The sequence below is a fragment of the Mchenga conophoros genome, linkage group LG5 (genome assembly GCF_057382185.1).
Source record: "Mchenga conophoros isolate Kocher_MC1m ecotype Shallow Benthic linkage group LG5, M_conophoros_male_GT1.1, whole genome shotgun sequence".
In the NCBI taxonomy this organism is placed as follows: domain Eukaryota; kingdom Metazoa; phylum Chordata; class Actinopteri; order Cichliformes; family Cichlidae; genus Mchenga; species Mchenga conophoros.
Window position 1 is genome coordinate 11,480,328 of NC_140530.1, and position 18,085 is coordinate 11,498,412.

Sequence of the window (18,085 nt, forward strand, 5' to 3'; positions counted from 1 at the left end):
GAAGATAGAGCATTTATTATCACTAAAAAGTAGCTTTTAGACTTTAATTATTGAGCAAGGAAAGCTTTAGAAAGAGCACCGTGCATTTCCCAGCTATGCAATTTCTAAGTTCACTCCCCCGGTCACAAGCCTCAGGTTCAGCCCCAAATTAATCATAATGACTGCGCATTATGCAGCTGGGACAAGTTGGGTTCGGGGACTCTGCTCGCTCCCTTGGTGGCTCCAACATCTAGCGAAGTTCTTTATTTCCCTGCATGTATGTAGACCATATATTAAATCCACAGGCTCAGGTAAGCAGCACATCAGTCTGTCAGGGCAGAGCTCACAGTGACCTCGAGGAACGTTGATATACATTTTAAAAACAAAAGGATGAAATGCTGAAAAGCACGTGAGACACAAGCTATCCTAAAGTATGTTGAGAACCTCTCGGGGACAGGTACCGCTGCCAGTTTTTTGTATTTAACCAGGACCCGGAAGACAGGCTGCTGGCTGACGTGCCATTACGCTGCTGTGTGCCCGCAGCCTCTCACACAGGCACACAAGTTTTTTTTTTCTTCTTCATTTTTTTTTAATGCTCATATTCACAGAGGTTTGGACAGAGCGAGAATAGAGGGGGGATACTGCAGACACTCACCGCTCTCCGCTCCGTGACGACACAGCACACAGAGCAGCGACCATCAGGCCACCGGGTTTTCCATTTAGTCTCGACAGCATCATAAAAACGGGGCAGATCTGGACACCTCTTCGGTTTGGTCGTTCATTTTGCACCGTTATTATTATTGTTATCATTTATTTTTGGAGGAGGAGGAGAAGGAGGGGAGGGCAGAGAAGACGCGAAGCTGCGCAGTGAATCAGATGGTTCCACTTTCTCCGGTTTGACTTTGTCTGCTGTTCAAGACTGGTGGAGGTAAGCCAATTACTGCGTTTTTAAACTATCTGAACTTTAAAATATTATTTATGATTTTATTTTATTTTTATTTGATATTTTGTAATTATATGTGAGGCTATTCAAAGTAAGGTACTGGTAATAATAATTGCTACAGGCTCAGCATAAAAAAAGAAAAACGGTTGCTTGTGCATTATTTTCATGGCTATCGAGGAATAAAGTACACTGATCGCACGTGCACTCTTTATGAACTCTTTATTTATAATTATACATCCCCACTGTCACAGATATTTGGATATTAGGCCAAATATAACCCTCCGCAACATCTCTAAAGCGGTACAGTGATATTATATGTTTGATGCAGTCATACGTTGTAATGTATTTTATCATTCATTACTCATATTATTATTCGTCATTATTATTCATATTCACTGCAAGCGCGCTGTTTTTCTTTTAATTTCTACAGCACCGCTTGTTTTTCCCGAATGATCGACCAAAAAAGTTCAAGATTAAGTCCGGGTTAACAAAACGGATGTATGTGTGCCATAGCTTCTTAAAATAAATAAATAAATAAATCCTTTTTAACGTGGCTCACTTTTCGTGTTGCCGTGGGAAGGGTGTTCTGGCCCCGAAAAAGGAAAAGAAAAAAGAAACTAAATTGTTTAGTGTATCATCAGCGAGATATTAGTGACGACAAAGGTATTCAATTGTCACGCTTTAAAACGCATAATGACTCGAGTAACCCTCTTTGATCAGTAGAAGGAACAATCACATCACTACACTGGTGGAGCTGAGACAGGGGGAGGGCTGGTGCGTCTCCGCAGGCACGCAGGAGTGCCTTTCTTTTTCTTCCACCCTCTCTTACCTGTGCTGCTGGGTCTGCTTTATGTGTGCATGATTTAAGAGGCATGGCGTGATTGTGTGTGACTATACAAAGGGGTTTTTTCCTTCCCACTGTCACCAAGTGTTTGCTCATGGAGGCTCTGCGTTACCACGGGGTCTCTCCCTTACAATATAAAGGCAACTGTTGTTAAGATTTGGGGCTGTCTAAATAAAGCTGTGAATTGAATTGAAATGATTACAGCAAAGAACAGTGGCATGAAGATGGAGTTGTGAGTAAACATGGTAAGAGGTCCAAATGTGTTTTTTTTGTTTTTGTATTTATAGCTCCAATAAGTGGTTTTGACTGTAAAACTAGGTTCACCTTGCGGTCCGTAATCACTTTTTGTTGAGTGTGTGCAGTCCATGTTAATGTCCTACCCGCTTTTTCTGAAATGTCATTATTTTTGATTCAAAAATGACTTAAATGGGAGACTGTGCTGCTCTTAGGCTCCCTCTCTCAGCAGTTATATGGTGGGTGCTTGTGTCTATAAAGCCCCCCACCCACCCAGTGCCCTGGCTCGATCTAATTAGCCGTGAGTAAAGGGGACAATAATGCTTCAGCTGGTTTCTGTCATTCTCTTCTCTCTGGCTCTGCTTATCTTCACAAGCCCCACAGTGGCTCTTCACACCCCCATCCCCCCAAAACACACACACACACACACACACACACACACACAGTTGGGCACACAGTCACACACCTACACTGGATAATGATGGATGACCGTGCCCAATGGGAACAAACAGGTAGATAAAGCCAATCCCATTTAATAACAGCATGGATCGGAATGATAATCTTGTTGTTCATTAGCCACTGTGGCTGCACGGTGATACAGTTGTTGCACACAGTTCTCGCCCAGCTCAGGAGGCGTTGTGCGAGGGGACGCGTTCTCCGCTCTTTGGATGGCATCGCCGGGTGAAACAATACTGCTGTGTCCTTAAGAAAGACAGAGGGAAAAAGGCAACAGCAACTCCCCCACCCCCCGTCCTCTCCCACTAACCCTCCATCACCCTCTCCCATCTTTTTGTTCCAGCAAAGATACAAATGGGATTAATGAAGGTATAAATTACAGAGGGGGTAAATCCTGCTGAGTAATCCATTTGGCAAACATGCAAACAACAATGGGAATACTACAGCAGCTATCCTGAGCCTGACTCACTCTCCCAGTGGTTAACACAGCCAGAATGCAACACAGACCGGCAAGTCTGAGCCACAGTGTGCAGTGTCCTTTCACTGATGGCTACAGGATCAAGAGCATTGCTGCATACTCACTGACGCTCAAACAGAGGGAGTCCTTGTTGCTTAGGGTTCAAGCATGTGACAGCAATTACTGTGCGGCATTAAATTGTGGGTAATTGGTGCAGTATTGTTGATTGATGCAGTGTAAATTACAACACAATATTTGTCACTGACAATTAATAAGCATATTAAGGTAGACTTCACTCCACCTGCCAACTGTGGCTTCTTTTCCACTGGAATGTCAGTTATTGGAGTCGCTGGCCCTCTGCTGCCACACATGTTGTAATTTGTTGATTTTAGGAGTTGACAAGCTCAAAGGGCTGAGCTCATCAACTCGCTGCCTCTGGCAACATGCCCGAGATTTAATGACTGATGACTGACACACACACACAGGCGCGCAGTTATACCGCAGGTATGACATCAAACGTGATTATCGCCTAAATGACCTGTGCCGTGTCATCACGGCAACCCCCCGCAGGCCCCCACCCACACTGCTCAGCTCCTAGTTAGATTTTGTGACGTTGGATCCCGGCGTCGGCGTGGCGGCCAGTCTGTTCAGGGCACCTTCCAATTACTCCTTGTCAATCACACAAACGCAGCGGCAGTGCACGTAGATCTACTTGCGCACAAATAACAGCGCATGTGCTGCTCATTTTACGCACGCTTTCAATAAACAAAGAAATAAATACAAGAAAAAATATAATTGGACAGAAACGCATTTTTTCCCTTTTTGTCTAAAGATTAAATACCCCGCCAGGTTTCATTTTTGTTTTTGTGGGCAGTTTGTGAATGAGCGCATCGGGAGACGCTCTGACTGTCACCCACTGACTTTTCGTACCCTACGTGCAACGTGAGGCCTTGCGCCTATCCCCTTTTGTCTGGCCAAATTATCAACGGGCGTCATTAGAAATGCAAACTATGTTTTGATTGCTCTGCCCCCGAGACAAAAACCACTGTTTTCACAAAAGGAATGTCGTGCTACTAATTAAAGACAATTAGGCGCTCCCAACAATGGGAGGGGGGCAATTCGGGGTCATAAATCGACTCCTCCTCTGTTGGTTTAAGAGGTGCTGAAATTGCTTTTTGTATTTACATGGGGAAGACAACAATCAAAATACTTACGCTTATTGCTAGTAATAAGGATTGATATGCAGCTTTAACCGGTCAACTGTGGCATAAAACCAAAAGACATTCGCAAGTGGGTGCGAATTTTAAATATCACCCACGAGTATTAAAAAAACGAAAGGTTTAACAATATTTTGTAAATGGGTTTATAGAGACCAAGGGGAGCTACGCCTGCATGGGTACGTTGTAAAAAGCTAACACTGGGCCATATATATTAAGGTGTAAATTTCACACATTGTTAGGCTCTGTCTTCAGCCCGTCGCTAAAAAGGCAGATTATCAGAGGTCGATTGCTCATTTCGTTTGAGCTTCATGAGCGAAAAAAAAGATCCCCGAGAAATTACACTGCTGATTGATAAGTCTTTTAGTTTTTCGGTGCAGGAAAATGAAAATTGAAAGAAGGAGAGCAGGGACGCATTTAGCCAATTGCGGCAGTGCTCGCTATGATTGGTCCAGACCGACGCCCCGCCCCCCATGGCTTGATATGGGAATTTACTGGCGCCAGCCGCATCAGTCTGCCCCACATCTCATTAATGCGCCTGAGCACTGCAAGGATCAAGAGGTTTACACATCCAGGGCTCTGTATACCATCAGCTGATCACAACTGCAACAGGTATCCAGAGGAGACATTTAAGTGTTTTCTTTATGCGGATACAGGATGCGTTGCTTCGACTTGGAGACAGCGATGTCTTGTTTTTTCCGACTTGTAATGGCAGGAACCCTAAATTGTGCAAAGTTTACTTTACGTGTCACCCGCTATAATTAGATAAAAAACGAAGGGTGCTTCGATTTTGCATGGAAGGAGAGACGTGTCGTTAAACTAATATGTTGCTTTCGTCTCTTTGCAGGTATCCCAGAGGAGAAGAAGGGAGAGCGAGTTATTTAAGGATTCTATTTCTGCTGTAAATCACAGTTCAGGAACTATATTTTAAGGAGGAATCGACTTCCACTTGGAGGCAAATAAAGCCTAAACAGAGAGGCATTCAAGGGGAGAGGGGAAAAAATAGAGACTGTCAGCTCAGACATGGAGGTCGCAGCGGCAGATCAGTCTCGGTGGATGGCGCACCATCATGCTGTGCTGAACGGTCAGCACCCGGACTCTCACCACCACAGCCTGAGCCACAACTACATGGAGCCCATGGCGCCTTTACTGCCGCAGGACGAGGTTGATATGTTTCTGAACCACTTGGACTCTCAAGGGAACCCCTACTACACCAACTCCCGAGCAAGGGTCACCTACAGCCAAGCACACGGTAAGATGCGCTCAAGTTTACGATCACCAAGTGTGAGGCCAGATAAGATAAGATGTCTGAAAATACAATATAAATAAAATTTTATTTAAAAAAATCCATTTATAGATCCATGTTTTAAAAGAGTCGTATAATACCATAATTTTAATGTGTGTGTGTGTGATATTAAAGGCTAATGATTTTTGTGTGTAAAAAAGCTTATTGCCAGCCTAACAACAAAAGCCTCTGCAGCAATTAGTTAGAAAAAGTCCTTCTTGACTTTCCTGGGTCAATTCACCAACATAAAAGGAATTTCTAACAAATGACAGCAAGAGGAAAGGGAAGTATGTCACTTAACCCCTCTCTGTTGGGGCAGGAGTTTCTGGAGGGAGAGAGGCACTTCCCGGATATAAAATAAAAAGCGCAAATTTACTAATAACAACCTTTAGTCCGAGAGCTGCTGCGGACGAAAAGATAATGCCCAGACAAGGAGCGCTGTTTATTTAACACTTTTGTAGGCTTTCATAATGCTATATCGGCTGCTTTCATTTAATGGAAACTATTTGTAGAGAGGTTACTTAATTTCGATTTAAAAAAAAATAAATCTATTATTTAAAATCAACTACGAATATTTTATCTACATCTGGAGCTAAATGTCGGATTTGAGAAATTCAGGGAATTTAACAGGTAAGATTTTTTTTAACTGAGTTGTAAACTAATGATAAGACTTGTGAATTACTGAGAAATTAAAGCAGAATACAGCCATATTAAATAGACTGTTATGGTTTTCAGCTCGCCTCACTGGGAACCAGGTCTGCCGGCCACACCTCATCCACAGCCCCGGTATTCCCTGGCTGGACCCCGGTAAAGCAGCTCTGTCTGCTGCACACCACCACAACGCATGGGCGGTCAGCCACTTCAGCAAACCCGGCCTTCACCCCGCCGGCTCCGGCTACCCCTGTAGTAGCAGCACCGGCACCGCTCCGGTGTCTTCGCTCACTCCAGCGTCGCATTCCAGCCCGCACTTGTACAGTTTCCCCCCTACCCCTCCAAAAGACGTGTCCCCGGACCCCGGCCCTACCTCTCCGACCTCCACCTCAACCAGGATGGATGAGAAAGAGTCGATAAAGTACCAAGTGCCGCTGACGGACGGCATGAAAATGGAGAGCTGCAGTCCGCTCCGCAGCGGCCTGGCCTCGATGAACAGCCAGGCCCCAGCCACGCATCACCCTATCCCAACCTACCCGGCCTACTCTCTCTCTACACCCCACGAATACGGCGGCAGTCTCTTCCATCCCGGCAGCCTGCTCGGCGGGTCCTCGTCCAGCTTTACGCCCAAATGCAAAAGCAAAGCCAGATCGAGCTCAGGTGAGTCTCACGTGTGTTTTGAGCCCCCCTCCCCCCTTTTTCTCATCAGATGGCAGATCAAATCGATAAGGCCTAATTAAATGGTTATGGTTTATTCAGCTGAGCGGTGAAGCGTTGCGCAATATAGGTTAGTTTACACAACCAATCATCGGTTGATGAATATTTCATTGGTCTCCACGTAAAGGTGATATTAGTATTTCCACTATGGTGCGAGCATCATTTTATTCTTTTATTTTCTCTTTCATTTATTCACAGGTGTAATTACATTTATCAATTTCTTAATGCTTGTATTATGTAAACTTCGTGGCTCAGACTTGTTGCTCCAGTGAGTTGCTTATACGGAAAAAAGAGCGATAATTTCCACATCGGACACTGTCAAGTCTTATTTCACCCATTACACTTTTTTTCATACTTGTGTGATTCATTCTCTTAAAATGTCAGTGTAATCGAGGCGAATAGGCAAAAAATAGAGAACGAAAGTGGGATTATATAATTTTTGGGACTGACTGGTTATTCATATGTATATGTTTTTACATATAAATAACAACTAAACGATGCATATAAACTGGTTAAGTATATGTTTTTAAAAATAAGTGAAATAATTTAGCCGCTTTTTGAGCAGAGAGAAAAAAGTCCAACACTGACATTTTTTTACACACTAACTTTACATTCAGACGCCACACCATCAACGGTGCTCAGGCAGGTACATGTTCGTGCCACAGGCTTGTTTTCTTTTAAACGTGGCCTTTATTGCGCTTAAAAAACGAGGGAGTCACGACGCCCTGGCTCCTGCCATATCCTGTATACCTCCAAGTGAACAAATCACGACCTCCACCCCGCCCACCGCTCTCCCCAGCACTAACAAAGCACAGGCGACAGAGCCCTGCTGTTTGTGTTTTTAAGCACGGCCTTGGCCCGCTGTGCTGACATGAAGTGGAGGGGCGAGCAAGTTCACAGCAGATCTGATTCTCCGTGAAGATGAGAGTGCATTCTGGTGCAATGAGCAACCATGGATTTTTAAAAAAGGACTCAAGCAGTTTCCCATTTCCCCTTAAATTTAAAGACATTAAAATGTTCATAATAAAGCAGCATATTTTCTGACTGTCTGGACAGGATTTTGATTCAATATGCTGCATGTGCTGGGAGTCAAATTTAAGGGGGGATACTTAGACTTTATGCCTGACACTAATGGGCAGACATTTGAAAAAACAACTCAGCCTGCTTAATGAGTGTGTAATTTCCCTACATTGTTCCAGCTGTGGTGCACTGAGTTACTGGACAAAAGAAAGAATGGACGTGAAATAACAAAAAATGCAGTGTGTTAACAAATTGTTCCAAATGTAGCTTTGCAATTATCTGCATTGTCATCCTTTGTCGCCGTGCTTTTTAACACACCTGGGGAATGCTCGGTGCCTGATAATACTGAGCGAATATGAGCTGTTGTGGTGGAGAAATGTTATACTGTGACATTTAAAAGAGCCTGACCAGACTGTGCCTGAATCAGCAACACAAACATATCTGCCACGACGTTAGAAAAAGAAAAAAAAGGCTCTTATCTATCAAAGTCAATGTCCAGTGCCAGTAATTGTGATTGATTGTTGGACAAAATGCCACAATGACATTTTCTCTGTCAGCACGAATACCTCACGGTACGGCTTCCTGTTGAACTGGCCCTCAAACCCACAGCTCCTTCCCCTCGTGCAGCTCACCTTATGCACGGAGCTGTTTCGCCTTCCCATTTGTTTTTCGTATTTCAACACTGAGCATTGTGCAAGGCAAAAAGTTGTAAGTCATTGTGGGCGAATATGTAAAACATATTAATGAGACTGCTTGTGTGTGGTCGCTTGACTTGTGAAATTCTTTAAGGGGAAGAGAAGGGAGGTACGAAAACACAAGAAATGCATTTCAAAAGGAACCCAGCCTTTTTTTTCCTTTTTGCTCAGGTCAGGTCCTATTGTGGTGCAAGGGTGGGACTTTGGGTGTCGCTGGCATTATAACAGAAATAATGAGGTGATGCTCTAGGGAGAGGGGAACACCTGAATTAAATGAGCTTTGGTTTAGCAACAGGCTGTTTGAAGTCAAACCTGAACGGGGGAAGAAAAACTTGTGGGAATAGTTTTTCTTTAAGCAGCTTGTACAGAAGAGAATGCGCACACACAGGACACTGACTATTGATCCAGTCACCAAGAATGATAGAAACTATATTACAACTTGTGCTGATACAATGCTGTCTCACTGCTGTTTCTGACACCAACCAGCACGCAAGCTTCTCATCAAACACTTTCCGACACATTTAATACCACCTACACACACTTACTTTCCTCTCGTGGGTGCCCACTAAGCTGATCAATAATGTAGGCTTAATTTGATGGTGTGTCTTACTCTTCTTGTTGGACACCTCTGGACATGTTCTGGCTGTCTGTGGCCTCCCCACTCCAGATCAATTTACATAGAGGTGTCTGTGTCCTGGGCAGCCGTGCACACTTGGTACACCTGCACACTGATATGGATGTTTGTCACTACCCCAATTTTTGACTTCATATTACAAGGCCATCTGAGGTCATGCACCACTCTACTATAACTACCTGACCAGGTTGTGCTACACAGCTGCTATATGCTGCTCCACAAAGAGGGGGGAACTTTTTAATTATATAAAATTTCCTTTTGTCTCCTCCTCTTGAACTATATGCAGAGGGCCGTGAATGTGTAAACTGTGGTGCTACGTCCACCCCGCTGTGGCGGCGGGACGGTACCGGCCACTACCTGTGCAACGCCTGCGGACTGTACCACAAGATGAACGGCCAGAACCGACCACTTATCAAGCCCAAACGGAGACTGGTGAGTCCTACATCTCGCTCCATCCCCTCACTCTGAGAGAAGGCACCCAAATATGAGCACAAAGCAGATGCCGGCAGCACAATTCCAGGAAAGTTATATTTTCCCTATGATCTTCCTGGAATTGTTTGTCCCTCTCACCCCCCGATGATCCGCCTTCATGGCCTGTTACAATACTGCTACTATTGCCATTGTTCCTGCTATCATTATTGCTGGTACTTCTGATACTGTTACTGATACCAATGCCCATGCTGCTTTAGTTAACACCATGCTTGAGTAAATGAAAGGCAGCAATGACAGAGAGGAATCCTGTGGTGGCTGTGCCATGTTGCAGAGCTGCTCAGTCTTTATTCACAATAAACCTGCTAAAAACGGGTCTATCTATCTATCTATCTATCTATCTATCTATCTATCTATCTATCTATCTATCTATCTAGTATGCTTTATATATATTTTGTTAAAATATTTTATAGATATAATTTGTAATCAAATTGCATAATAATAATAATAATAATAATACTAATAATAATAATACTACTAATAATAATAATAATGTGCCGATTTATATTAATTAAGGTATTAAAAAAATAAGGTCTAAACTAATAAATTGTTTTGAGCTGCGTAACCTTTGACTTCGTTCACACAACCTCATTATGATGGCTCTGATGGTCTTCATTAACACTTTCTGCTAAATTCGAAAAATTACACCGCATTTTTTTTTTCTGAAATACTAAAACTCGTTTTTGAAATGATCGTTTTTCGTGTTGTTTCTTGACGATTTCCACGTCGTTCCTATTCGTAAAAGAGAAAAAAAGTCCATTACATTTTCCACTGGGTCGGCCCATGTGGCTGTAGCTTTTGCATTTTCAGCTCAAGTGTTTTTCAGAGTTGTGTTCAAAGGGGCATCCAGTTGTTTCCTATCCGGATATCTGGCCGGCCCAGATAAGGAAGTCAGGCTCCCGGCTGTTTCCGCCTTCAACCAGCGCTCTGCATTCTCTATGGCTAGACTGACATATACTATAAAGAGATTATCACAACACTGGAGGAGCCGCTTATGTGTGAAGAGACAGACCGCGAGGGGCGGGGACTGGAAAATAAATGGATTTATGTTGTTCTCTTGTTTGTCATTATCGGTGGGCAGTGCTAGGCTTAACGCACAGTCGCTTTGCATTTTTTAAATTTAAATTATGATGCATTTATATTTTACCTCATATGAAAATGACCTGGGTTGTTGTTGCTGCTGCTACTCGCCAGGTAAACAGCAACGACTCCACCTGAAATGAATTAAAAGACTAACCTGGATGCTGCACGCACGGCACGGAACCGGAGGCTCCTTGCATGTGAAGCTAATGCTTTTTATTATGTGTGGAAAATCGATCCGTAATGGGCACGGCGGCATATTGTCAGACAGGACACCGTGTCTCACACGACTCGCAGCCCATTTTTTTTTCTTGGATCGTGATAAAATGCAGAGTTTACGCAGGACCTCCATTAATAGGATACTTATCATTAAATAAAATTACTAGCGGGCCTGTAGAGTAGCGTGAGAGACGTATGCAGGGGGGGGGAAAGAAAAAAATGGCTCCATGTCTTATTGCACAAATTACAAAATTTGATCATAGTTGTAGCGGGCGACATACATCCAATTGATTCAATAGAGAAGTTAAGTAATTTCTCCAGTCTGTGTGTCGCTTCTTTTGATGTTTGTCTGCACATATTTGTGCGGTCAGAGATGGGACCTCACGTGCCGCCGTTTAAGAAGTTTAAGAAAAACCTCCCGTTAACTTTCCCGTCGTGTCGCACATTTTCTGGGATAAGGTATCAGTGTTACGGCTTTATTTTAATCTAAATGATGCTTCTGCTGCTGCTAATGGTTCAGACGAAATCTACTGTGATGCGCCTGCGCTGACCTCCCTTCCACAAGTGACCGAGTTTAGTATTTATGATGCATTTTTCCTGCTTCCTTCAGTCCGCTGCTAGACGTGCAGGCACCTGCTGTGCAAACTGCCAGACCACCACCACCACCCTTTGGAGGCGCAACGGGAACGGAGATCCGGTGTGCAACGCCTGCGGCCTTTACTTTAAACTGCACAATGTAAGTAGCTTCGGGAGGGGGGGGGGAGAAAAATGAGTGTGGGGTTTGGAATGGAAGGAGGAGGGGAGGGCTGCTGGTCCTTAACTGGTTAAGTGGGCGGACAGCTCGTATCGATTTAGGAGCACAGAAAGTGAGAGTGGGGAGGCAAAGCCTGCTCACACTGTCGAGCAGAACCCACCGGGCGGCTTTTTTATTAAACCATCGTTGTTTCAATGGGGGGCGTTACTCCCCAGAGAGGCTGCCGGGTGGGACTGTCATTCAGTGTAACGGCGTCGGTTACACTGATGAGGATTTGTCTGCTGGCTGCTCCTTTCAGAGCCCAGCCTGGTCCTCATCCCGGTGTATTCATTAATGAGCACTGTGGTTCTGTTTGGTTTGGACAATTAAACAAAAGATTAAAAAAACCCACACGCCCCTGACTCGCTTTATAATGGAGCTATATATGCAAAACAGCTGCTCATTATTTATAGCCTTTTATGAATAACGCTGAGGTTATTCATAAAAGGCTATTGGGATAGTAAAAAAACAGTAAACATGCAACATGTGACATATTTCTGCTAAGATTTAAAATAAAGAGGCTGTAAAGGAGCTGTGACAGTAACCTAAACCTAAATGTCTACAATGCTGTATTCACACTGTCAGTGGTGCTTTTGTTCGCCACGCCTGAGCTAATGTGCCGCTCTTCTGCTCTTCACAGGTCAACAGACCTCTGACCATGAAGAAAGAAGGCATCCAGACACGCAACCGCAAGATGTCCAGCAAGTCCAAGAGGAACAAACGATCAGGGGACGGCTTTGACGAGCTCTCCAAATGCATGCAGGACAAGGCCTCTCCCTTTGGTGGTGCGCCTGGCCTCGCCAGTCACATGACCCACATGGGTCACCTGCCCCCCTTCAGCCACTCGGGACACATGCTGCCAACGCCCACGCCCATTCACCCTTCATTCGGTCACCCCCACCACTCCAATCGCTCGCCGGTCTGGGCTGAGCCTCACTGAGGCCTTTTCAGACCCAGAGCCCCCCTCGCCTGTAGGAGTCATCACATCGCCATAAACACTAAATGGCCTCCCGAGTCACGACAGCTGAGCAGCCTTGTTTCGTGTACAGTGGTTGTAGGGAAAAGACTTTCAGTCGGACTTGATGACTTATGGCTGCGTCACGGCTGACTTCACTGATGAGCCGCTGCGGAGAGCGAGACTTAAGTGGACTCTGTAAAGAGCTAATGTGAGGAGGGGTTCGTTAGTCCTTGGGTGACAGGGGATAGCAGGATTGGAGATGTTTGTCATTCTTTTTTTGCTTATTTTTTACTAAGTCACTTTGGTACCCACCTCTCCTTGATCCTGCAACAGGAAACTCATGAGAGGGCTTAAAAAGAACCGCTGTTTTCACCTCACGACCATCTCATTATATACTGAGACACACGCGCCCTGTCCATCCCCAGGCTGTCGTTCACGACTGCTCCTCAGTGCTGGAAGTCTTCAGACTGGCTAAACAGACTGCCGCAGAAGTCATGCGCCCCTGTTCCTGACCAGTCAGATCCAACCAACAGTACACCCCAAAACCAGTGCCCCTCTAACATGCTGGATTGTACACACCACCTGTTTTTGATAACAGAGTTTTATGAAAACAAAGCAAACAAACAAACAAAAAAAACGCAGTAAATAGAGTGTTTATAAATGCTTAATTGCTATTATTGTTGTTATATTGTTATAATTATTGCTACGATAATTTATTTTCACTCTTTAAGCTTTTGTCCAACACAAGGAAAACGTCTGATTTTAATTTTGTGGTTATTATGTAAAGAAAACACTGACCTGTCTTAGATGAAAAAGTCCCTGAGCTGTACGTTTTTATCATTTTTCCATCTCACACAGAAAAGGAAATAAAGTTTAATACTGAGGTAAGATCTGTCTCTATCCTTATACGCTGCACACATTCCAACTGACAAAGGGCAGTAAAGAGAAGAAAAACAGCGTGACCACTCCTTGCCTTTAAAAAAACCCAACAACCTGAGCCCAGTTTGTTTTTAAACTACTCCTGCTATGTTGGTGGATTTCTCATTGTGATTCTGTTTGTTTAAGGTTTGATAATGTACCTCTTTGATAGAACACATCATGTGTCTGAAGTGTTTTCACAGTAATGTGCACACAGACAGACATTATGGCCTGAACGGTCCTTTTAATGAAGACTACTTGATTATTAAAATCATAAGTGATATCAGATGTATCAAGGGAAGCTCTGTGATCCCTTAAGCGTGGTAATGCTTTGGTCAGGCTCCTCCTCTATCTGTGATGGCTCGTTGTTAAGAAAAGGCCTCTTTGTGGAGTTAAAGCCCCGGGCTGGACCATTGTACCCAGACAGCAGGCTCCAACCAAGGGCTCCCAAGTCATACAGTCATACATATGCACAGACCCACATGCTCTCACACAAATGCAAACCCTAATTCACACCTAATTTAACCAAGTAATACATGCAAGGTCTCCTTCTTCTTTACTTTAAAAAAAAAATCTCTAACAGCCAAATTCTTGATGAATTTGCATGTGAAAAATACTGAGTCATGAGTTCAGTTCAGCAGGAGCTGCTCTTGCTCCCCGCGTCTGTCGGAGTAGCCCTCTCTCTCTCTGCCTCGGCCAGGGTGATTGGAGTGAGAGGAAGGACAGTGGGTCTTTAGTGGGAGAGAGAAGAGGAAGGAAAGGCAATCAGGCGACCTGAGCAAACACATGGGGGTCTGCTTGAACCCTTCGCACACAGATGTGCTCGCAGCTGAGGCTGCCAGGAAGCAGGCGTCAGCTCTGTTTCTCCCTCATCTCCTCCTCTTTTTCTTTCTCTTTTGTTTATCTTTTTTTCACTCTCCCTCTTCGTGCTCTCTCATTATTTTCTGTTTGTCTTCTATTCTTCCCTCCGCGCTTGTCGTTCTGCTTCTTCCCTCCCATTTGGACGATTACAGTAAAATAACGGGGCTGGAGAAACTTTGAACAGAGCCAGCCGCTAATGAGTCTGCTCGATTAGGGCCAATTTGAGGTCATCATCGCTGAGTTCAGCGTGCCCTCACACACCCACAGCACAAACCATCCGATTAAACGGTCTACGGTGAAATCAGACAACTACCCCTCCCTGAACCCTCCACCCTCCTCACATCTGCTGGACTGCTGCAGAGGTTGATCTGCTGGGGTTTCCCAGAGTCTTGATCCGTTCACATTGAAAATAATATTTATCCAGGCTTTACATATAGAGGGCATGTTGCTATCCAGTGAAGCTGGAAGGCTCTGTGGTTAGCTTATGCTACATTGTAGCAAACTCCCAACACTGACTGGCTCGACATGCATGAACACAGCACTGAAGGACTGCATGTGAATGTCTGTTTTCACTGAGGGGGTGGGATCATCTTGATCCACTTGCTGAACGTAAGTGAAAACGTAACGCTCCACTGCCAGCAAGCAGCCTAGCATCTGTGTGTAGCACAGTGTTTTTGGAGCTGGGCCTCGCACGGGCCACGAGTCCAGCGAGTTGTGCACCGCTATAGTCAGCGAGCCTGCTCAGCCGGGCTTGGCCAGACTCCCGGACTGAGAGAGGGAGACGGAGAGAGCCAGCTCTCCTCAATGAGGCCCTCCAGAGGGAAGGAGAAACTCTCCCAAAAATAATACCAGAGTCTGCCAGGCCAGCAGCTCGCAAGCACATATGCAGACATGAACATGCAAGTGCACATGCATACAAGGTTGGTGTGGTGTGTGACCAAGCATCATAAACCTGGTGTGCATATTTGTAGGAAGCAGGCCTACATTTTAACTCACATGCCTCACAAGGGTTAGGTAGCATTAGGTAGCGGGCACAAGGCACGCACGCTTGCACATGAAATGACTTCTGGGTGAAGTATTTCGGTGTCTGCGTGTGCCACTCCTGCTCAATTTTCTACCCCATTAAATTGATTCAGTTTCTGCAACAAGAGGGTTTTGTATCCTTTTTACTCACTAGGTCTCACCAAACCAACAGCTACATTGAAGAAGACATCTCCTTCTAACTCACATCCTGAGTTATGTGACACAAAAAAGAAAAAAAAAAGCTGTAAAATAGGATGTTACTTATCTTCCCTATCAGAGTGGCATTCCATAGAGGAGATGAAGAGGAGAGATCTCAGATGCGTTGGCGGGGTTGAACATGGTGGCCACCTAGATCAGAGCACCGAGAGGTTTACGACTTCAACCTGGAACTGGATGTTTCAACTCATCTCGACTCCCTGCCTCCTTCTCCTTCTCCCCTCCGCTCTTCCGCTTGTACTCAACCTCCCTCGCCACCATCCCCACCACCACTCATTCCCCCCCTGCGCTCGCATATAACTAACCATCTCTTCATTTTCCCCCCACTCCATCCCCCTACTACTCCCACTTTCTTCTTGTCTCCCACTCCTCCAGCGTATTTGTTTTTCCATCAAATTGAATTAGCGGAATCAAAAGGTATCCCGACCATCCCCTCGCAAAGTTGAGTTAGGGAGAGAGAGACGTAGAAGATGAAAGGAAGTGCAGTGCAGTTCAAATGCAGGTCTCCCAATGTGTGTGTGTTGCAATGGGGGTTGACCTTTGCCTGGGCCTAGCTAAAAAAGCATCCCTCCTTCCTCAGACCCCTATAAGGATATTAAGACTGCTAGTCAGGACAGTATTTAGATAATACAAACACAGGGCATTTATTCATGCCTTGGGTCGCTATAAAGTTCCCCAAGTAGTTCATTTGTGGAGTCAAAAACAGAACTTAAGTCATGCTATGATGAAGCATTAACTGAGCTTTTAGCTGTTTGAACTGTAATGGTAACCAAGTTAGCGTTTGAGCTATATAAAGAGGCCGACACGTGAACTTCCTCTTTTCACGGATCAAGAGAAATTCATAGAAATACCCGTCTGACTGAGCCTGACAGGAAAAAGGTGTGTATGTTCAGTAAAGCACCTGGTGAACACTATTCATGGAAACCTCTACTGATACACACCATTTGTCACTCGAGCAACTCTTCTAAGATTAATCAAGTATAGCACGTAGCAATGATGTGATGAGCGGGGCTCTGACAGTCATAGCTGTCACTCAGAGAGCGATCCAGAGCTGACAGGAGATTATCTGCGATGACCTCTGCTGACAGGAAACTACCGCATCCTGACCCGCTAGAACACCAAATCTCACCAATGATCTCTCCATGTGTCGAAAATTATTCAGAAGAAGTGTTTTGATCTTGGGTAATCTTTCACTTTTTTATGACCTTCACGGCCCTTGACACTTTATTTTCTTCCCCTTCGCGCTGAGCACTGAAAGGCCACCAGCTAGTGACAGCTGCATGCCAAGCTTGACTGAGGACACAGCTTTTTCAAAGCACTGAAAAAAAAGAAAAACAGGAAGCGAGAAGTTCAAACAGGAAATACTTCTGTTGTACTATTAAGACCAATTAAGACCACAGAGGTCTGACAGAGACAGCGAAAAAAGAGATTGATTACAAGGGATGCGTGGTTGTACAGTATTTAAGAGTAATTCTGTGCAAAGTTTCATGCTTCAGGGCAGCGTTTGTGGTATGAGTACCTAATGCTAAAAATCACTCTGCCACTGACTTTAGAAAAATGTTCACTATTTGCTGAATTTTTTGAGGTCGGGACGATTTTGTCCCACAAACTATATCAGGGCATGAGAGCCAACCACACAACTCTTCTATATGTAATATATATTTCTTGATTACCCAAGATCATGTTACATCATTTGAATCACCTCAAATAGGCCTTACAGTATAAGAGTTAAAGAAAAAACAAGTGTGTAAATAAAAAGGTAAAATGTTTTAACCCCAGGAGACTATTTCGTGATTTATTTGGTCAGCATCAGTAAGTTTGGATAGCTTGTTAATATGAAACTTGAAAAGTGAAAGAGGGAAATAAAACCCACCTTACTGTCATAGTTTGTGGTTAACGAAAAGGTTTCTGGGAGTGGTGCTCTAATACTGAAAGACGTTTCTGAATTATGCATTCAGTTATAGTTCTTTTCCGCTTCCCACATCGTACTCCACAATGATTATTTGTCCTACTCTGGGGGAGTCGCTTCCATGCTAAAACACAGCGGATACAAAATTCCTACACCTTCCAGCTCTCCTAACCACAGGAAGTTTGTTGCGATTCAGCCTGAGACCTTAATAAATTAGCATCAGTCATCCAACTGCTGAACTCTTTTGCACCGATGCGTTCATCCTTTGTTTGTAATTTGTCTGTAACCTGCTGAGAAGTCCATGTCGGAAGCAGGGTGTGGACATGCAGAGCACCCTTCCCTCAGCTCACCCTGAAAAACGAGGTCAGCCTCCTCACACCTGGGACAGGGAGCATTCAGGATGTTCACCTGGGACAGGTAGTGTTCACGTTCTCATTCATGCTGTGTTATGCTGCACTAAGGCCCTCCTGCTCACCTGCTCCAACAG

At 44.5% G+C, this 18,085-nt stretch overlaps 1 protein-coding gene across 3 annotated transcripts; it reads left to right on the forward strand.

Moving 5' to 3' along the window:
• Positions 1–396: 396 nt before the first annotated feature.
• gata2a (GATA binding protein 2a) lies at positions 397–13,553 on the forward strand. Of its 3 annotated transcripts, none has more exons than XM_085273281.1 (6): positions 397–907; positions 4,978–5,382; positions 6,151–6,726; positions 9,419–9,564; positions 11,531–11,656; positions 12,354–13,553. In XM_085273281.1, exons 2-6 carry the CDS (start codon positions 5,154–5,156, stop codon positions 12,651–12,653), a joined length of 1,377 nt encoding a protein of 458 aa, XP_085129407.1. In that variant the 5' UTR covers positions 397–907; positions 4,978–5,153; the 3' UTR covers positions 12,654–13,553. The 3 variants fall into 3 exon arrangements, with proteins under 3 accessions (XP_085129407.1, XP_085129406.1, XP_085129408.1); XM_085273280.1 differs by lacking the exon at positions 397–907 and adding an exon at positions 4,649–4,742; XM_085273282.1 differs by lacking the exons at positions 397–907; positions 4,978–5,382 and adding an exon at positions 5,691–6,045.
• Positions 13,554–18,085: the final 4,532 nt, after the last annotated feature.